At 41.6% G+C, this 21,429-nt stretch overlaps 1 protein-coding gene across 8 annotated transcripts in view; it reads left to right on the top strand.

Moving 5' to 3' along the window:
- SYNE1 (spectrin repeat containing nuclear envelope protein 1) overlaps positions 1-21,429 on the top strand; it is a 407,591-nt gene that overhangs the window by 297,494 nt on the left and 88,668 nt on the right. For all 8 annotated transcript variants that reach the window (XM_037051212.1, XM_037051453.1, XM_037051603.1 and 5 more), the window contains 11 exons: positions 4,782-4,901; positions 6,724-6,924; positions 9,099-9,272; positions 10,166-10,297; positions 10,943-11,139; positions 11,788-11,920; positions 12,282-12,464; positions 13,670-13,819; positions 14,428-14,604; positions 15,075-15,230; positions 19,515-19,667. In XM_037051212.1, coding sequence (XP_036907107.1) covers positions 4,782-4,901; positions 6,724-6,924; positions 9,099-9,272; positions 10,166-10,297; positions 10,943-11,139; positions 11,788-11,920; positions 12,282-12,464; positions 13,670-13,819; positions 14,428-14,604; positions 15,075-15,230; positions 19,515-19,667 — 1,776 coding nt within the window. The remainder of the gene's footprint in view (positions 1-4,781; positions 4,902-6,723; positions 6,925-9,098; positions 9,273-10,165; positions 10,298-10,942; positions 11,140-11,787; positions 11,921-12,281; positions 12,465-13,669; positions 13,820-14,427; positions 14,605-15,074; positions 15,231-19,514; positions 19,668-21,429) is intronic.

Here is a 21,429-nt window from a genome sequence, read left to right as displayed (position 1 = left end):
GCTAGATTGTCTCCAGCAGGGGTAAGGTAGGGGAAGAGTCTGCAAAGGGGAATTGGACCTGGACTTAGACGTTTGGGTACACGTTGACTGGAAGCAAAGGTAGCCACGTAAAGAAGACGGAAAGAACAAAGGCATACGTGTTAGTGCAGAGCTCTTCAGGAGAAAAACAAGGAATCCTAAAAAGGATTGTTTGCCCAATGGGCCAAACAAACAATGAATGAATGTGACTGAGGGATATAAGGTGGGATGAGAAAACGTTAGGCAACTTGTAGGGACCATTGCATGTCAGAGGATTTGGACTTTATTCTACAAATCACTGGTGTCTAAACTGATTGACCACATACCTCATTAGTTAAAACAGACAAGCACACACCACAAATATATGAATATTACTTATTTATAAGTCATAAGCAGGTGCTTTGTTACAAAGCACCCGCAGAAACAGACATGAGAATTGACAATGAATGTGGCCGCATGTAAATAAACAGTGCAGTGCCCCATCCTCACCCATCACTGCACACACTTCAGACACCTGCACTCACTCACCTTGGAGAGCACTGGCAGGTGGGAGTCACTGGGGCATCGGAGGCTGAGTGCCAGGTCCTGCCTTGTGCCAGGCAGGTGCTGGGGTCAGGGAACATGCTTCCATCATGAGGCTTCACGCAGCAGACATGGTAAGAAGGAGTGAGAATTCAGGCTAGGGTAATGGCAGTGAGAACAGGGATGGCAGAAGGAGGGGGAAGGGTGCTACGAAGCATCTCCTTTTTCATCAGGTAGGTAATCATGAAAAGTGTGTGCTGTGACACAATTTTATGACCTAATTTCAGTAGGTTTTTGAGGGTCCTATGGACAGTCTATATGCAATAACCTGCAATAGTTCTCTGCATTGGGTTGGCCAAAAAGTCTGTTACATTTTTATGTGAAATCAAAGATACATTCTTCATTTTCACCAGAAACTTGATTGATCTGGATATTTTGAGTATGTTGGCTGTCTCCTGCTGTTGGCTTCTAGTGGGTAGAGGCCAGGGGTGCTGCTGAACATCTTCCAGTGCATAAGACAGCCCCGCAGCAAAGGATTATTTGGCCAAAATGTCAATGGTACCAAGAAATTTAACAAACTCCTTTTGACACATTCAAATAGTCACAGTACCTTCTCCATACACCATACAAATCTTTGTTTGCCTTTGAGTTGCATTTTGACCTTTATTAAAATAATAAAGCATAATACACTGCAAATCTTGTTTATTTTCTTCCACCTTCAATATTAAAATGACTGCAGAAAAGTCACCAATTTTGATACCATGTTGTAAATGCACGCTGGCATGGCAACCGTCACGATATGATCGAAGTTAGAGATAACTCCTAGAGCTCTGCCAAGGAAAAAACTAAACCAACTTTTTGGCCAACCCAATATAAAGAGATATCTATATCCATCTGTCTGTCTATCTATCTACCTACCTGGGGTAGATCACCTAAATTAGATCTCAAAATTATATGTGTACTTCTCTTGACCATAATTTTTTATAAGAGATACTCATTTACCCAAATTTTAAAAAAAGCAAATTTTCTATATCTTCTACTTGAAAGGACCTGCTTTTAATTTTACTTTTAATTTTCTTTTATGGTTAGCTTGGAATGTACCTGATTCCACAAGAGATCTGAGCAGCCGTAGTGATGCTCGGCCTGAACTTCCAATGTGAAATATAGGATGTGCATGATCACAAGTGATTCTGTTACTGATTACTGACCAGTATAACTAGGTGTCACAGATCAGAGTAAATAATTAGATGGTTTCTTTGAATCAATGGAAAGCCACTAAAAAAAATGTGCTAACTCTGTCCCCGCCCCCTTGGACTAATGAGGTAATAATAGCAGAAGCCCTGGGGATGACGCCTCTGAACATACTCATGGTCTGAGTGGTGACACTCTGATTGACGACAGTCTGATCTGCCCCAGAAGCCGGTCGCAAAGCTGCCTTCCGGGACCTCCTTTTACTCCCACTCTGAGAATTTCCTTCACTTTCCCCTCGACTGGATCTTCTTTTCCCGGTCCTGACCGGTCCCTGTACCGCTTCCTTGTGTTGTTGGTGCCCATCTCTGCTAAGGAAGGGGGTACGCTCGATGCATTTGTCAGTGTTTTGCATGTCTGAAAATGTTCAATTCTGTGCTCACACTTGATTCAGAGCCTGGCTCTTTGTAGAATTCTTGGATGGAAGTCCGTTTCTTACAGAGTTCTGAGGCTTTTGTTCCACTGTTTTTCCAGTTCCTGCTGGTAGCTCTAGAAATCTGAAAATCCTTCTAATTCTCAAGGTCCCAAGTGTTCTGAAATTTCACAGAGACATGCCTGAGGGAAGGTCTGTTTTGTCCACTGGGTTGTGAGCGCAGTAGGCTCTTCTGACTTGGCTACTCTCCTTTTTCTATTCTCAAAATTTTTCTAATGATTATTTAATATTTTTATTCCTCCATTCTATCTGTCTCTGTTTGTGAAACTCCCTTTTTCTTTTTCTTCTTCTTTTTTTAATCCTTGCGTAAGGATATATTTATTGGTTTTAGAGAGGTGGCGGGGGAAGAGAAACATCAATTTGTTGCCTCCCATACTTGCCCCAACTGGGAATTGAACCTGCAACCTAGGCATGTGCCCTGACTGGGAATCAAACCTACAATCTTTCCATGCCGGACGATGCTCCAACTGAACTACACCAGCTAGGGCTGGGTCTCCTTTTAGACAGATGTTGGATATTCTGGTCCAGTCTTCGAATTTCTTTGTTAGAAATTAGAGGCATTTCTCTCTGTTATTTTGCTCTGTTTTCTGGAAGACTTCCTCAATTTCAACTTCAGACTTTTCTACTGGGTTTGCATTTCTGCTACTGTATGTTTAGTTTTCCCAGAGCTCATTTTGATTTTCTAAGTGATCCTTTTTATAGTATACTGTTCTTTTTTTAATAGGTGCATTATTTTTTGTAATCTCTCTGGGTGTATTTTTGTTTTTGTTGTTGCAGTTTTATTTTTACTGTATAATTTGTTTCCCTCCATGCTACCTTAGGTTGTTTGCTTATTAGGATTTCTATCTTTCATGTTGGAGGCTTTTCTCAGGAAATCCTTTGCTGTCTGTTCAATTTAGGGTGGGGGCTACATAGCTAAATGGCATCCTGATGGATGGATAAGGCTTGACAGTGTTGAGATCCTGAAGGGGGTCTGTGTGGCCTATTTGTTGGACAATCCTTGTGCCACATGTTTAGGTCTTTCTGTTGGTCTTCTCATGTGCTTTCTCCTTTCCTTACTGGGAGGAAAGCTCTGGCTGGCACGCTCTAGAAGATGTATAAGGGCTCCACATTCAGCATTCGGTGGGCGTTTGCTTTATCTCAGCGGTACCCAAGCCCACCGCTGTGTCTAGTGCCCCTTCCAGAGACTGTTTTACTTTCTCCAGAAAAATAAATGTTCCATCTTTTACCAGGGAAGAAAGGCACAGTGTGGAATGAAGAAAGGGACCTGGGAATTTAGCTTCCCTTTAAGCAGCTCCTCACCACCCTCCTTATTTAGCACCGGCGTGACTTGCCCAGAGCGCCAAAGGCTCCTGTTGCTGCCACCGTGGTGGTGGGATCCCCTGCTGGATCCAGATTTGGCTCTCTGAGACTCCCTAAGTCGACTATCATGGACACTTCTGATTTCCAACTTTCAAAATTTTTTTGGTATTGTCTTTTCCCTTTTTGCCTTGATCTTCTAGATTTATGGGGGGAAGACACACCAAAAATCAAGCAAGCAAAACATATTTGCTGTGGTGGTAGTGGGGATTCAGAGAAGAAAATGGGACACATGTTTTTTTATCTGCCATCTGGAGTTCATGTTCTTTTCCTTCTTCAAGGGCAACTGAGGTTGTGTTTCTCCCAAAAGCCTACTGGTTCTGCTCCAGGATTCACTGGGATCCCCCTTTTCCGAAGTCCTTGAGCATGGGTGACTTGTGTCAAGTTTCGTACACAACTGTTTTATTGTCCTCTGTTTACTCTGGCTTCCCAACCGGACTGTTAGCTCCTTGGAGGCCAGGAGGTGATCTTTTGTGCTTCTACAGACCTCAGTCTGGGAAGACAAGGCTTAGCATTGGCAACAACTGTGCTCTTTGTTGATTGCTTGGTTTTCTGCTTCACATAAGCTTTCCCTTTTCATGCTATCACATATTTTCTTTTTTTAAATTTTTACTTACTGATTTCAGAGAAAAAGGAGGGGGTGGAGAGAGAGAAAGAGATAGAGAACCATCAATTTATTGTTCCACTTCTTTATGAATTCATTGGTTGATTCTTGAATGTGCCATGACTAGAGACCAAACCTTCAGTCTTGGGATCTTGGGATGACAGTCTAACCAACCGAGCTACTTGGCCAAGGCCTACGTAGTTTCTTGCCTCACTGAGTCTCTCCCTGAAGATGCTCAAGACTGCATTTCAGGAAACCACAACATGATCCCCTGGACAATCTCAGGCAGATACCTTTATCTACTCTCCCTACATCATGCTTCCTTTTTAGATGTTGCTACTCACAAATTTCTTTCTTTATTGGGGAAGCTCCTGCCTCCTTACCTTTGAGATAACTGATCTGTGCTATAATGAAGGGCACATTCTCCTCTTTTCCACATCATAGGCAACCACAGTTTTCCTGTTGCATTGCCATGAGCTTTGTTGCATGCATTGTTTCATGTGAACAGAAGAGAAATAAGTAAGGAGACATGATAGTCATACGTTTCATGGGAAATGATTTGTGGAAGCTCTAATGAAATATCATCGATTTCTCTAGGCAATCCAGCAGGCTGAAGATGGGCTAAAGGAGCTGGATGCAGGGATTGCTGAATTAAAAAAGCGCGGTGACAAGTTGCAGGTTGAGCAGCCCTCTCTGCAAGAACTTTCCAAACTCCAGGTATGATCTTCTGCCAACAGCATTCAATGATACATCTTAACTAGCAGTCAAGAAAAAACTGGTTTTTCTCTTTTTTTCATTTTTCTCTACAAAATTCATATCAAGTTCTAGTCTTTCTTCCAAGTAACTCTTAGAAAAGTTTTTGACATTTTTTTTACCATATTCAGTGCAATACAGTAAGTTGTATTCTCATGCTTCTAAATTTCTTTTTTATCACACTTTTTTACTATTCTAGTGGCTAAGCATAGTGGTATAGTTTAGTTATGTTATATTATTTTCTGCTCTAGAAAATGTAATAATTATTAGTCCAACCTAGAAATGTTAAAAAAGGGGATACCTACTCCGTACTACAATGTACCCCCAAACACTGTTTTAAAGAAAAAATACTCAAGCTAATTCTTTTTTAAAAGGGGTTTTTATCAATTGTTCAAATGTATAGTTTATCTTTCATCCATGTTTGAATGCCAGAGAGACACTGAATTTCACAACAAAAAAGAAATGAAACGAGAAGGTAGCTGAAATCTAAACAGGCTTCCTGGCACCCTTCAGGAAGAGAGCGTCACTTTGCTTTCCCAGGTCTGACATGCAAGAATCTGATATCGGGGTGGCGGGGAGGCACTGGGGTATTAGACCAGCAATATTCTGCTTTTGATAAGCAATGTGTTTAAGTTACATTAAGAAAAAACATGTGACATGTACACATACCTTATTGCATATGAGTCCAATGAAGGGTCACAAGTTCTTCCTTTCGACAAAATAAAAGAGCTCTTATGTTTGAAAGAGCATTTTTATTCTAAGGGTCCCATTCCTCTGTCTGACATTTCACCATGCCATGAGCCCACTGCCCCACTCTGCCCTGTGTAGATAGTTTTCCAACAGCTTCAATGCCAGGTGTGAGCGTCCCAGGTCACAGCTGTAGGCATTAACATTGGACTTTCCCAGCTGGAGCACTTTTGGCCTGCTCAACCTTAATGTGATACATTAATCAGGTCCATGTGACTCAAATAAACTTTGTGTTTGGTGTATCGTCATCTCTGAAAATGTCTTTCCAGTTAAAATATTTATTTACTTCACCACATTTGGCAAAAACTTTGTCATTGCAAGTCTTCGAGTCTTTCAGTTCATATTCAGCTCCTCTGTTTCTCAAGCTCTTTATTCAAAGAAGAATCCCAAATCTGATTATTGTTTAGTAGGTGGAATGTTAAAGAGACTAATTTAATTACTCTAAAATTGCATGAATGTTGAGTACATTATATAAGAATCAGAATTGCATGTCTTGAGACATGTCCCTCAGCCCTATGAACAAACTTTCAACATTTTAACCCCACAGATCTCCACAAACAGTTGACATCCCTAAAAGACAGTGGTCAGATCTACCCCATATGTCCTAGTCTGGGCAACCTTTTTGCATATCCTTTGGAACATTAAAAAAATAGCACATCTTTATTTTTAAGATTTTATTTATTTATTGGAAGAGGAGAGAAACATCAATGTATGGTTGCCTCTTGCACATCCCATGCCGAGAACTGGCCTTCAACCCAGGCATGTGCCCTGACTGGGAATCGAACCACAATCCTTTGGTTCATAGGCCTGTGCTCAATCCACTAAGCTACACCAGCCAGGGCTAAAAATTAGCATATCTTTTTTGAAAGAAGTTTTTGAAGTGAAGATTCTAAGGAAGGCAGGCAGACAGATGCCCTGCACGCGGAGCTTCACCCCAGACAGACACCTGGAGGAGTGTCCTTGGGTCGTGGGCTTGGTAGGAATATTTTTAGAGAAGAGCCATGACTCGAGAGTGACTAATCCTCTCTCTGTGTCCAAGGACATGTATGATGAACTGATGATGACCATTGGCTCTCGGCGGAGCGGACTGAACCAGAATCTTGCACTCAAGAGTCAGTACGAAAGGGCCTTGCAAGACCTGGCTGACCTGCTGGAAACTGGACAGGAGAAGATGGCAGGCGACCAGAAAATGATTGTGTCTTCCAAAGAGGAAGTCCAACAGCTACTTGACAAACATAAGGTAGAAGGAGGGGCGGGGAGAGAATGTACTTGGGAAAGCGTAGTCTCACTTACTGACATATGTTAAGTAAAATCCAGTATTTTCAATCTTTTAAGAGTTCTTGCTCATATGAGTTAATCCTTAAAGTGGCCAACAAATGTTGACTCAAACCCACCGGCATGTAGTAGCATAGAACAGTTATAGGGGACATGTGCTGTAATTTTATATGTAAAGAAAAAGAATACCCACCTCAGCGGTAATTGTAATGATCACTTCCTCACTAGTGTCAACCAGGCTTTCTCTCTTCATAAACTGCCCTCAGTGGGAAGCTTGGGGACTCTCTTCAAAGGAGCCCAGCTTCCTTCTTAACTGCTGTTTTCCTGTGTGTCCTCGATGCCCACTGTTCGCCCAGTCCCAGGTGTTCTCTCTGCCTTCCCTTGTCCGGCCAAGGACGGCTCGCTCTGCTCTGGGGTTGGGTTGCTTTCTCTCACCTGCAACACCAGCTCCTCTGGCCCTTAAGCACATGGCTCCTCTGCTTGCTGCCACCCCCAGAGTGTCCTCCTGGGACACCAGGTCCTTTTGCCACACAATCAAACTTGGCAGGCCTGAGGTGGCTGCACTGGTATGTGCCATACCAAGTTCAAGTTAAACACTACTCCTTGGTGCAGACACTCCCATGTAAGGCACACACAAAGGTAACTCTTGCATTGGTAGCAGTGATTTCAGAAACAGCAGTTTGCCTGTCCAGAAGCCCAAACTCCCAGAGTTTCCTGTATGGAAACTTTAAAAATTCCATTGGGTCACAGATGGTTCTCCCATCATGTAGATCTCTGGTGGCTTCTCAAGGTGGGTTTAAAATAGTCTTACTTCTTGCTATTTTTTCCCAGAGGTTTCTGTGCAAAACTTTGTGATTTATTATGTCCTTATCATTTGGCTTTAAAAACATTGCTTTAAAGTTCACATCTGGTTTTTCTCAAATCTTTGACCTTAGTAATAAAATATCTTCCTGAGTTATTCCAGAGAAAAAGCAAGGATCAATGAATATAAATAACAGAGAAATAAAGCTCAATAGATGAAGCACTCCGAAAGGAGTGTGGCAGACAGCCCTCCCGGCCCTGCGAGCCCAGCCAAGGCCGGCAGGGGAGAGGGTTGTAAAAGGAACGTCAGCTCTCCCTGAGTGTCGGGCTCAGTGACCTCCAAGTTCTCTTGCAGCTTGAAAATTCTGTGACACAGTATTAATGGTTCCAGCTTCTCCTGACCAGAGCATTTTTTTCTGGGGGAGAGCTAGCCTGGCAGTGACCTTGGGCAAGTCAGATAGACTGGGCAAACAGTTCAGTGTCCTCACCTGTCAAATGGGAACTGAGTCTACCTACCTCATAGAGTCGTTGTGAGATTAAACAAGCTATTCGGTCAAGTGCTGATAAGAGTGCCCGGCATGTAAGATGCACTAAATATTGTTATCAGTTCCCAGTCCTTCAGTTCTACCCAAGGCACCAGGAACAGGAAATGGGGTGAACTCTATCTCCCTCCTCTGGTGCCTTTTTCCACATCAAAAGTAACAGTTCAAAACACCATTAGAGGATTATGCAAGGCCCACAGTTTTGTACATAAAATATGAAGGACATTTAAAAATACGTAACACGACTCGGTATGTGTCGAGCTGAGCTGGGCAGTGAGCATTGAGCACAACCGATGCTCTGGGGATTTGGAAAAGTAAAGCTGAAGGCCAACCACAGGGGAGGGAAAGCTGCGAATGTGTCTAGTGAGGTCATCCCAGTGAGTACAGAGCAGAGGCACAGGCCACCAGGGGGAGCAGGGACTAATGTGCCCGAGGGACAAAGGAGAACAGTTTGTGTGGTGGAGTTAGCGAGTGGTCTTTCAGGACCGTGAGGAGGGCCGGAGACTCACAGGGGTGAAGGGTTCAGGGAGCCAGAGTTAGATCAGTTGCTGGTCCGGCATGAAGGGCTCCGTCTGGGCTCAAGTGTCTGCAGCACAGCATCCTTCAGGGGCAGGTGGTGGGGAGACAGGAGAAGCCAGTTAGGAGTCTGCAGCCTATCTCTGCGTGGATAAGGGGGAGGCCGGCAGCGACGGAACAGTATCACTCACACACTAAGTACCGTCCGTTCTGAGCAGTTTTTCTCGTAAGGCCCATATATGAATGAATCGCCCACCTCTTCCTCCCTGAAAACTTGCAGGAATACTTTCAAGGTCTGGAATCTCACATGATTTTGACTGAAACACTCTTCAGGAAGATAATCAGCTTTGCAGCCCCGCAGGAAACGCAATTCCACGCAGACGTGATGGCGCAGGCTTCCGCGGTCCTGAAACAGGCTCACAGAAGGGGAGTGGAGCTGGAGTACATTCTGGAGGTGAGACTCTTGATGCGGCACCTTCCCCACAGCAGACCCCCCACTGCGAGACAGACTGTGAAGGCCAGGCACATTTCCTCCTGCTGTCTGTCTCCTGCGTAACCTTGGGACTTTCCTGGACTCTGCGTCACCTGTTGCCAGGTCTTGCTGTTTTTCCTATTTGCATCTTGATAAAGCCTGTGCCCCACGGGGTGTCCGCTGGGTGCATACTCATGTACCAGGTACTGAGAGTCAGGTGGACAAACTTTGAATTTTTGTTATAAATCATTGAAACAAACTTCGAATGATTGAAAACAAGATTTTCTAATTTAAGACAAAATAAACATCTGAATTTAGGAATAAGTCATTTGAGAGTTCTTAGTAGGATGTTTATGCTGTATAGCCATATTTCTTTAATGGCTGTGTTTTATGAATTTGCCAATGTGATGTATTTAGTTCATTTCTACTTGAAGTGAACATGCTCATCCCTTTGAGGTCAATCATGAGGTTATCAGTACTGTGGCAAAGCATGGAACTGGGTATATCAGAAGCCTACTGTGTGCTTCTAGGTGTGCTGCGAACATTGTTGTATTTGGTCCTCAAAATGGACCCCCCAGGTATTATTATCCTCACTTTTAAACATTAAAAAGGAGGTTCAGAGGAGTTGAGCATCTGGTCCATGTTCCTTTAGTAACTTCCCCGCACTGCCAGTTAGTCGCAGACGCCACAGCCTGTCCACCACACTTTTCAGCATCCCTCTCTGATTCCCAGCTTCAAAGCCATCCTTGGCTGCCCCAAGCAAACCTGACACAAACATCTGCGTTTAGAGAGAATCTGCCTACGTTTTGCACACAAAGAGGAATGCTGCTCCTTCCAGGGGCTTGCCAGCTCACAGACGGGTGTTGCCTTTCTAGACATGGTCGCATCTGGAGGAGGACCAGCAGGAGCTCAGCAGACAGCTGGAGGTGGTGGAAAGCAGCATCCCCACCGTGGGGCTGGTGGAGGAGAGCGAGGACAGGCTCGTCGATCGGATCACACTCTACCAGGTCGGCGTCCGCGTGGCGTCTCCGTGTGGAAGGTCGCCACATTTCCTTTCAAACCTTTCCTATGGTTTTAACAAAATCTGAGCAAACCTGCAATTAAATGCTTTATTAAGTACTGCTACTTTTATTTCAAAAGCTATTGACATTGTTGAAAGCACAAAAATGTTAAGCTTTTGTTTTATAATAGAATATAAGAAGTGGGGATTTTTTTGTTTGTTTTTAATGAGGGCTCCTTTTGAAATTTCAGCTTCCACCAAGCATTTGCTGTGGTTTATATAGATGTCACACTATCTTGAAATAATTATACTTTGTTATTTTATAATAGAGCACTAGAAGTATATTTTTTATATGAAAGAGTGCTCAGCTTCCACCAAGCATTTTCTGCATTTTATGCTGGTGTCATGCTATTCTTGAAATAATGATTGTTTGACACATTTAAATGCACATAAAGTTACCAGCAAAAAAAAAAAAAAAAACATCCATACTTAGGTATAGTAGGTGAAACATCTCAGAGTTTCCAGTGTTCCAGGTGCAGATAGTTGAAGTTTGACCTAGGGTAATGGGAGCATGACGGGTACCAGAGGAATTACAATTCTCAGACAACTTGTGTTATCCAAACTTCTGATCCAGTATTTTCCATCATTTTAGCATTTGAAATCCAGCCTTAACGAGTACCAGCCCAAACTATATCAAGTGTTAGATGATGGGAAACGACTTCTGATGTCTGTTAGCTGCTCGGATCTGGAAAGTCAGCTGAATCAACTTGGAGAAAACTGGTTAAATAACACCAACAAAGTGTCTAAGGAACTTCACAGACTGGAGACAATATTGAAACACTGGACCAGGTAATACAATGACTCGCATATTTTCAGGTTAGGGTTGAGAAAGTTTTATAAGGCTGGTGAGTACAGGACTGGAAAAAGGTATGTTCCCCTAGGAACTCATCACATGGTTTGGAAAATAAAGGCAAACACAAAGCCCCACCTGGACTCTTGTATAGTCATATAAACGTGGAATCAAAAGCGTCAGGGGGGGCGGGTACTTACCTCCGAGCTGTCCTCCCTGCCTGTTGACCGCACGTGGGTGGTCACAGTAGAGTCTTAGAGAGAGAAAGAAGAGCAAGGGGTTTTGAGAAGATGGAGGTTTCCGTGGACAGTTGGAATATTCGAGAAGTGGAAGGTTGCTTTTACCTAATTGAATTCTCTATTTCTATGCCATCTTCATTTCTAAGAAGTTTAACAGCAATCATCTAATATTGTCTGTGAAAAAATTGGGGAAATGTATTTTTATTTTCAGTTTAGAGAAAGCAAAGTTGAAACTCAGAGACTGGCTTGCTTCAGGCATAAATATTAAGAGAATTTAAGAGTTTCAACCCAGGGCATTGTTTTCTCAAATGTATCATGCCTCTTTTAAAATTGGCATTGGGCATAACATGGGTTAGCAGAAAGTGGGCATTGAATGTTTACTTAATAGGCTCATTAATATACTTACAGATACCAAAGTGAATCTGCAGCTCTAATTCACTGGTTACAGTCTGCAAAAGACAGGCTAGAGTTTTGGACGCAGCAATCTGTGACAGTCCCTCAAGAGCTAGAGACCGTCCGTGATCATCTGAACACTTTCCTGGTAAGAAGTTAAATGTGTGGTGTACAGGCCTACAACTGAGGCCTGGCCTACACTAGTAAAAAGGAAATCAGCTCTCAATGGGGACACTTCATAAACTAAGTTCTGGAGAATCTGTCCATGTTGACTACGTGCGTGGAATAATTATGCAAAATACCAGGGCCCCACATTGCTTCTTTCAGTAGCTTATAGGTCATGGCTTCATTGTAGGGGTTCAATCAAGACAAGGGTATGTGGCTTTTGTTTCTTCTTTATGACATTTAACCTAACTCCCCTTCAAGATGTAAAGAAAAAGTGTTTACGCAGTAAATTTGTCTAAGCTCTGGCTGCTTACTCCTGACTTAACCTTTGCTACTTCTTTCAGGAGTTTTCCAAAGAGGTGGATGCCAAGTCTTCCCTGAAATCATCTGTTCTGAGCACTGGAAATCGACTTCTCCGGTTAAAGAAAGTGGACACAGCCACCCTGCGCTCTGAACTATCGCACATTGATGGCCAGTGGACTGACCTGCTGACAAATATTCCAACCGTTCAGGAAAAGCTCCACCAGGTATACAAAGATCCTGTGGTTTGATTGGTAACAACTGATTCCAGCAGTATTAAATGGAAAACTGCATCCATCGGCTTTTGCTTGCAAATTTAAATCAGCTTTGTCTTGGACAGCATCTTTTCTCTCGTCCATGGCATTGCCTGGACGATCAGAAATGAACAATTCCACCAAGGCCCTATCTACAAATGCCAAATCTTCAGGGGCTTCTTCAATGTGTGTGTTAGAATTCCTGTCTGACCTTGTTTTCTTTGTTTTTTCATGAGGAAAATGTGGGTAACTACCCCACCCCCAAAAGTGCATAGTTATGAAGATTTAGTAGCAGTAATTACAAAAGACCTATAATGTTGCCTACAGTACAGCAACTGGCATTCATTCAATTAATAGAGAGACAGGAGGGAAGGGGAGTCGGTGCTTCTCTTTTCTGGAAACACGCTTCTCTCTCCTGAACTCCCAGATGTTTTCTGTTTCCCTCTCTTTGGCCCGCCTCACTGTATATTAGGTATGACAGATGTGTTTGGCCTTAATTCCTTCTTCTCGCTAATCAGCAGCCGTACATTTCTAGAGGACAGGAAATGTCTCCCGTTATCTCTGTATCATTCTGCACCACACCAAAGTCCGCAAACACTGTGAATGATTGCTTTTGTTCTTCCCAATTATTATAATAAGTATCTGAATAAATGTATAACGTAGTAAGATTCAGAATTTTAAGTGTATTTTAGTTAAGGACAGAAGAAATTGGCTATGCACTTAAGAATAAATATTAGAGTACCAACGCTTGAGAAAATGATAGTTTGTATGTGGAATTTTTTCTTTCTTCTTTTAACATTCCTGAGGCATAAAACATAGAGATTTTACAAGGTAATTAATAAAATACATCTGTTGAATGTTTTGTAGTTAGATTTTGCTAAGTTACAAAACTAGCTATAAAATAACAATAACATTTTCTTCTTGCTGGTGTTTTGATGAATTAATTAATGTTTATACAGTATTTACAGTATTGGATATCGTGTGAACCTAAGATGACTATTATTGTTCAGTGTTTGCCTGACATTTAATTCTAGGCTTCTCAGGAGGTTAAGACCCAGAAGTAGCATGCAGAAGTGTTATCTCTGTTGGTACATTAGCGAGAATTCATGTGGGGGTTTCAGGCGAAGAGAAACTGGGTCTGAATTTCAATACCTGTACTTGTTCTCCCGCGGGGGCAGCTGCAGATGGACAAGCTCCCGTCGCGCCACGCCATTTCCGAAGTCATGACCTGGATCTCTCTCATGGAGCACACCGTTCGACAGGATGAGGAGGATATAAACAACTGCATCGGTTACCAGGCAATTCATGAATACCTTCAGAAATATAAGGTAGTTAAGCCTGTTTTATTTTTAAGTTTTTGTCCTTTAGAGCTATTTTATTTGAAGGAACTCGAAGACTCAAGGGATGGAAATCAGGTCACAGAGTCTGTGTTTCATACACAGGGACCCGTTGGGTGTACACAGGTAAGGAAATTGCCTCCCTAGCTATAGGCATGGGAACGTTGTCCAGTTCTAGGGATAATTTTGAATGAGATTTTGTGTCATTTTAAGAAATCATAAAAATAAATGTAATTTATAAATATTTTATAGTATAGTTATACAATTTATCCAACTTCATATCCTCTGCCAAAATGTATATATGCTTGTATTCAATATATTTATAAATACAAATTTTTGTGCTTTTATAAATTCAAATATATCTATAAATTCAAAAGTTAACAATTTAATTTATGTTTTACATATTTATATATGTTTATATCTATTCAGCTTCTGAAAATAATGAGTTATATAAACACACACAGATTATGTCATCTGTACTAAATCATGGAAATTATGATATTAATCTTAAGGTTAGTTAAGGCTTTCCAACTCCTGATAAAACTTAAGACATTTATATGTGTGACCTTGCTTTCTTATTTTCTTCCTTCTCTTTCCAGGGTTTTAAGATAGACATTAACTGTAAACAGCTGACGGTTGATTTCGTGAACCAGTCTGTACTGCAGATCAGCACTCAGGATGTGGAAAGTAAACGCAGCGACAAGACTGATTTCGCTGAGCAACTCGGAGCCATGAATAAGAGCTGGCAGACCCTGCAGGGCCTAGTAGCTGAGAAGGTAAGCCAGGGGGCCTCTGCGTCCGTATTACATGGAGGCTCCAAGCATAGGTACACTCCGTAAGGAGAATTAATGCATGAGGGCTCCGGCTCCCCTGGGCTCAGGATGCTGCTGGAGAGAATGCCACTGAAGGTCCGTGGCTCTCAGTGTTCTTTACTCATGGGAGGTATTTTGGCTTATGCACCCCATACCCTTTGTATATTTCACATAGTTTTAGCTTGTGAAAGGTGTCTCTTAATTTCTTTTGCCTCTGCTTCAAGTTGACTTAAGTTCTTTACTTGCTTACCAAAGATGGTCATTGATTCACACTTTATATCAGTCATTTCTTTTTTTTTCTTGTAACCGTTCTTTCTCAATCATATACACAATAGACTGTATTTAAAGAATTCTCAGTTTGGAGAAAATAGCGGCTTCCCAATGATTTGAATTTAAAATAAAGTCACAAATTGTATTTCATTATGTTTGTTCAGATTCAGTTGTTGGAAGGCTTATTGGAATCTTGGTCAGAGTATGAAAATGATGTACAATGTATGAAAACTTGGTTTGCAACCCAGGAGAAGAGACTGAAACAACAGCAGCGAATTGGAGACCAGGCTTCCGTTCAGAATGCAATGAAAGACTGTCAGGTGAGTGGTCCAGGTGGCTGGCTGCTCTGGTGCACAACGCTGTGGCGTGTGCTGAAGGAGCTTGCGGTTCTTCAGGCCTGAGAGGTAAGTGTTGGAAAGTCACATTCAGCTACAACGTTCTCTGATGGTGTAAAGTTATAGAGTTTTTCTACTATTAGGCTTTTTGTCCCCTGTTTTTATACATTTTTTAACATGCTCATAAAAAGAAAATGCTGCTAACCTCTGGGTACTGATCATCAGATTTAGTCATCAGCAAGATTTTGACATATTTGCCTGGATTTTTTCTTTTCTTCTTGACGATGTCACAGTTCACGCCAGAGAACATGCCGTTTGATTCCTAAGTGCTATAATATGCGGCTCTAAAAAACCCACTTTTCTTGTATAAGTATAATGTTTATCACCACAAAAAGTTTTGCATATGATCCCTTAATGTTTTTTAATGCTCAACCCATTATATGTTTCCTGAAGTGTCTTTAAAAATTTTTTTAGTTCATTTACTTTCATAAAGATACAAGTGTCCACATGCTACATATGCTCCGCTATCTCTCTTAAGTCTCTAACATTTTCTTAATACTATGAACTTATCACAGAAAATGCTGACTGGCCCCAGATTCAGGATTAGCCTGTGTATGTCCTTAACATGCCATTTAACTTGCTCTCCCCTCTCCTGTATTTCCTGTGAATGGGAGTCAGCACTGGAGGCTTGGTTGGGTGCTGGTCCAACTGTAATGAGCAGGTGCTTCACAGGTGACAATGTCACTACTGTGTCACTTGGGGAAGCACTTGGCAGCATCCCCTTGTTCTGTTAGTGATAAGGGTTGTGGAATCAGAGGCAGAGGGCACACTCTCAATGTTTCCCATGGACCTTGGAACACTTAGTATTTCCCCAGCCATTCTGCTGCAGAAGAAATGTGAGCTATTACAGTTAACCCTGCAATCATTGTTTCTAACAATAATTTAAGAATTTGTAATGTGTTACAGACTATCTGTGACACTTCTCTGTGGTGTTTCCTAAAAACAGTTAAGACTCAACTGGGCAGTAATTAGGCAGAAATGTTCCTATCCCAAACCTTGTGTTTATACTCCAGGCTTCAGAAACACAGGCCTTTAGTCATGAACTTGCTTCCAAACAGCACTTTTTCTGTGAGACACATGTGAAGTGAGGTATATTTAAGCTCTCAATCAAAGCTTTTTGGTTCAGAAAGAAAGAGCTGACAAGCTAATGGATTGTAATTCCAATGGTGCATAAAAAAGGCAAAGAAAACCATAATGTAGAGAAATACCTTAAAGTTAAAAAAAGCTTCACATCAGAAGATAGGTGTGTAAACTGTGGAAGGCTAAAAATATACCTCATTGCATTTCTGATTTTCCAGGGGCCAGTAGTATTTCTAGCTTAGACCATGAATTCTAAATCATGCAAATAAGCCAGAATTTCAGATTTTTACTTGAAAGGATGAGAACTTATACCTTTTGATGAGCTTCTAAATTAAAGCAATTCCATTAAAATTAGAAAATAGTTTACTTGTTAACATTAACAGGATTGGTGCTTCCTTGATTTACTGTTGTCATAGACTTCACTATTAGGAGACTAAAACAATACATTAATATAATTTTTCTTTTCCTTGTTTTCTTCTTTCTCTCTTTTTTTAGTATATTTTTCCTTCTTTCGAATTGGTTTTTCCTCTGCCATTTTCCATTTTGTTTCTTTTCATGCCTGTGTCTTCTGTTTAACAGAGAGAGACATTGCTATCTGGAAAACAGAGCAGACGCTTGGCAAGTTTTTCTCCTTTTTGGACCCAGACTTGACTCTCCTAGAAGGTCACTTCAGGCAGTGTCAGGAGGGGAGGCTTGAAATGCACTTTAAGGAGCTTGACACCAGTGCCAATTTGTGATTTCAAAAGAGAAGTCATTTTTTTTTTGAAGCAAAGAACCCAATGAATGTAGCCTGCACAGTTATTTTGGGGCATCGCATATAAATCATAATAGCCTGCCTGGCAAGTTCTCTTTTGGGATTTGTGAGTGTGTGTGTGTGTGTGTTTTTCTCTCACTGGCAGGTTCTCGTTGGCTGTACCACAAACTTTGATCAAAATTTATTGTCATTTTTGAGAAATTGTTCCTCTGGACCAAAGTGTGAAATTCAAGCCAACACATTTAAATTGGTGACTGGATTCAAGCCTTATATTTTGTTTTAACAATCTTGATTTTTTTCCCACTCTTTCAGACGTGATTTATTGATTTAAAACAACATTAAAGCTGATACTTACGAATTAACTCAAGTTAAGAATGATTCATTACAGCAAAAAAAATGTTAGGTTTGGCTTTCCCCTTCATTGATCAGAAACAGAGTTATCTTTTAATCACTATTGAAAAGGAAGGAAAACACCTTCATTTTACACAAAATATATATTTTAGTCTTGTTTCCTTCCTGAATTTCTCTTTCATGCCAATATAAATGTGTGGATCATTTTAGAGATGTGTTTCTAAGCAATGAGTCATTAATTTACTATTGCTTACTGAAAAAAGTTAATGTCTATGGATAAATGAGAGTAAATTTAATTCTAGTGGGTTGAGTCATATGAAAGATGTGTTGGAAGGATTATTTATACTTATTTAATCTTTTAAAGAAGTAGAGAGAAATATCTTTAAATAGTAAAGTTAATTATGTTTTCTGTACTCCATCATGGACTTGTAATCCTTGTAATCACTCTATTCATTGTCTGGTTAATTATCTGAGCTGTCAAAATCCCGACAGAATTATAATGTGGAAATTAAAAAACAACATTAAAAACACAAATGAACTCTTCTGAATACTAACCACATGAATTTCTAATTAATACATCATGACAAAAATGGCTTTACCATAAATAAGGAGAGAAAAATAAATACATTTGCATTGAAGTATGGCAGATTACCAAATGACTGAATATAATAACACTATCTTACATTTGCCTAGTTTTTCAAAGCTTAAAAGATATTTTATAAATATATATACATATATACACACACATATATATAATGTTAGCCTTCTGAGGTAAGCAAATACATTATTATTTCTACTTTATAAATTAGGTAATGAGTGATCAACAGTTTAGACCACACAGAAAAAAATGAAAGAGGCACAACCTTCGTAATGCAGCAGAGACTGGGCCCCTTACTATAGCCCATCAGTGACCCTGCCCAGTCCCAGTCCTGCTGTCTATATGTGGATCACGAGAGAGAACAATGGTGGAAACCTTTTCTGAAGAACTGAGACATTGTCTCAGCTTAAAATATTTGGGGATTTCCTTCACTCTAACCTCCAAGGTCTACACATCTCCACATGTAGTTCTGCTGGTGTACTTCTGACTTTGACAATGGGACCATGCCCTACTGTATGGCTTCTCACGTCACCCCCAACATGGGGTTGACATCCTGGCCACAGTTCATGTCCAGCTGCCTCGCCTCCAGCACGAGGCTTGGAGGAGGTGAGCTTGGGAGGTTGGGTTCCAAGCCCGCCTCAGCCTCACCGGCTCTGAGGCCCGAGACGGGTTGTACGGCACGGTCTCCCGCGCGCTCATTCATAAAACTGTGCTCGCAGTCAGAGCCTGCTTCGCTGAGCTCTCCAGATCTTTAAATGGCATTAGAATATAAGTTAAGATTATGATGTGCAGTGAAGTATGATCTCCAGGCCGTTGCCCCGTTTTATTTTCTTTTTTGCACATCTCATTCTGACAGTTGTAAATGCACATCCCAAAGAAAATGAAAACCAGACTGGTGAAAAAGGCCTATAATTTTTTCAAATCACATACAATCAGACTATTTTAGGGAGAAATAAAGGATAATAGACATTCTGAAGAAACTGAGACACAGGATGCTTCTCACTTACCCAAAGTGCCCCTAGCTTGATCATAGAGGAAATGCAACTAAATCTCAGATAGTGGGGCACAGGATGCCATTCTGTGGCATTTCACCCTATGAGCTAGGACTGGGTAATTTTTCTAACACCAAGATGCATGAATTTAAGAATATAATCATATTACATTTCTGACTATTTCTTTCCTGTAGTTTCTTGAAAAAATGACATGGTGCCATTTTCTTATGTACTGGGTCATCAAATTTTACTTTTTTAAGTTTGCTCGTTTATCATGGAATAAAAAGACTCCTTAAACTATTTAAATGTAGGAAGAAGTTTCGCTGTGGAGGCGCTGCCTTGAGAATGATACACTTTTTGCATGAGAAAGAGATTTTTTAGGCTATGAGGCTGTCATGAAGTAATTTAAAATGACTATTTTTTTAATCTTTCAGGAACTAGAAGATTTGATTAAAGCAAAAGAAAAAGAGGTAAAGAAAATTGAACAAAATGGACTTGCTCTGCTTCAGAACAAGAAAGAAGTGTCTGGCGTCGTCATGAGCACACTGCGGGAGCTCACTGGGACCTGGGCCAGTCTGGACCACATGGTAACCCCGCCGGGGAGAGCTGGCTCCACGCCCCTGTGCGCCATTCCACACTCACTACACGCGTGTTCCCGTTCCTGAAGTAACCGAGAAAACTGTGGCTCCCTACATCATCTCTTTGTACTTAAGTTCGGGATGTTTTCTATCACAAACACACAGTAATCTTACCACGTTCACAGGTGCCAGCTAGGCCCAGGCATTTCTGTTGTGCGTCCACAGCCTGGATTTCTCTTCTAAAATCTGGGCAGAGACAGAGGCTGGGGGGAGGGAGAAATCTGACTGTAGACGTCTCCTCTTGCATGACCAAACCACCTCCTGGGCCCCCCACAAACCCACACTTTCCACCCCCACAGCTAAGGACAGCTCTACCCCTCCGGGCATTTGGGCAAAAGACTGTGGCGTCATTCTTCACTTGTCTCTTTCTCTCCTACCTCACAGCTGGTCCATGAGCAAACCTGTCAGCCCTATGTTGAGAAAAGCTCGAGAATCCAACCTCTGCCCCCATCCCTGCAGTTAGCACCCAGGTCTAAGTCACCCTGACCGCTCACCTCGATGATATCAGAGACCTCCTGAATGGTCTCCCTGCCAGGGAGGTCCTGTTAAAGTGGAAGTCAGATCACGCCGGCCTCAGCCGAAAACCCCACAACGGCTTCTTGTCTCATTTAGAATGAGAACAAAACCTGCTGAGGCCCTTCAGACCCACATGACCCGGCCTCCCACGGTCCCTCTAACGTCATCTGCCGCAGTGGTCCTGCAGGCTCATTTTGCTCTAGTCTCCTCTACTCCTGAACTTAACATTTTCCATACTCAGGGACTTTGCGCTGGCTGTGCCCTCCACCTAGAATCCCACCCCCACCGTGCAAATACACACATGGGCCGCTCCCTATGCTCAGGGCTTTGTTCAAATTCAGCCACTCAGTGAGGGTTTTCCTGGCCACCTGGTTTTAAATGATGCCTCTGTACCCCCACCTCAGGCTTCCTGACTCTCCTCTTGGCTCTGCTTTTATTTCTATTAATTATTTATCCACTTTTAACATCTGATACAGTCTACTTCTCTAACACATAAGTATCATGAAGATACTTGATAAATTCATGCTGAATGGAGTGTAGGATCCTCTGAAAATAAGAATGCGTGTAAAAACGAATGCCATTCCACACCCAGGTCGTCACTGTCCACACTTCACAGAAACAGGCCTTGAGCACGAATAGGCGACAGGAGGCCATGAGCCTGGCAAACAGCTTCTTATAGTCCATGTTCTCTCCTCCAAGTGCAGCTGCGCAGTTCCTCCTTACCTTATTTTTTACCCAGTTTTTAATTTATTTTATTTTAGGCCCTTTGGTAAATGATCACAAATTGTTGGAAACAATTTACCATATAAATAAATTGTTTCTCTCATAGAACTGTCACCTGATGAAAAACAAAAGCAATACAAAGAAGAACTAGATTATTTAAATATTCTTATTTCTCTGCTGGTTTTATTTTTGTGTCTCTTCCTGACTTTCCCTGGATGGGCCCTGACCCCTGTCACACCCACGGATGCTGCCTCATTTCCGAGGCAGCACATTCTTAGTCCTTTGACCCATTAGAGAGTATCTTGATTGGTCTCAATGGTATTTATTTGTGCTTAGAAGAAAAGCAGAGCATGCAGGTGCAGATTAATTTATTATATGATCTCTTTTCTTAATTATGGCCATACTTACTCTGTATTCAAAGGATTACAGCTAGAGGATTAGGGGCGACGTCCTGGAAGCCCAATGCAGACGT

The sequence above is a fragment of the Sturnira hondurensis genome, unplaced genomic scaffold, assembly GCF_014824575.4.
Source record: "Sturnira hondurensis isolate 20B ecotype Veracruz unplaced genomic scaffold, ASM1482457v3 Scaffold0000167, whole genome shotgun sequence".
NCBI lineage: Eukaryota > Metazoa > Chordata > Mammalia > Chiroptera > Phyllostomidae > Sturnira > Sturnira hondurensis.
Note: the sequence above shows the minus strand (reverse complement) of the source record. Positions and strands in the feature narration are given on the sequence as shown.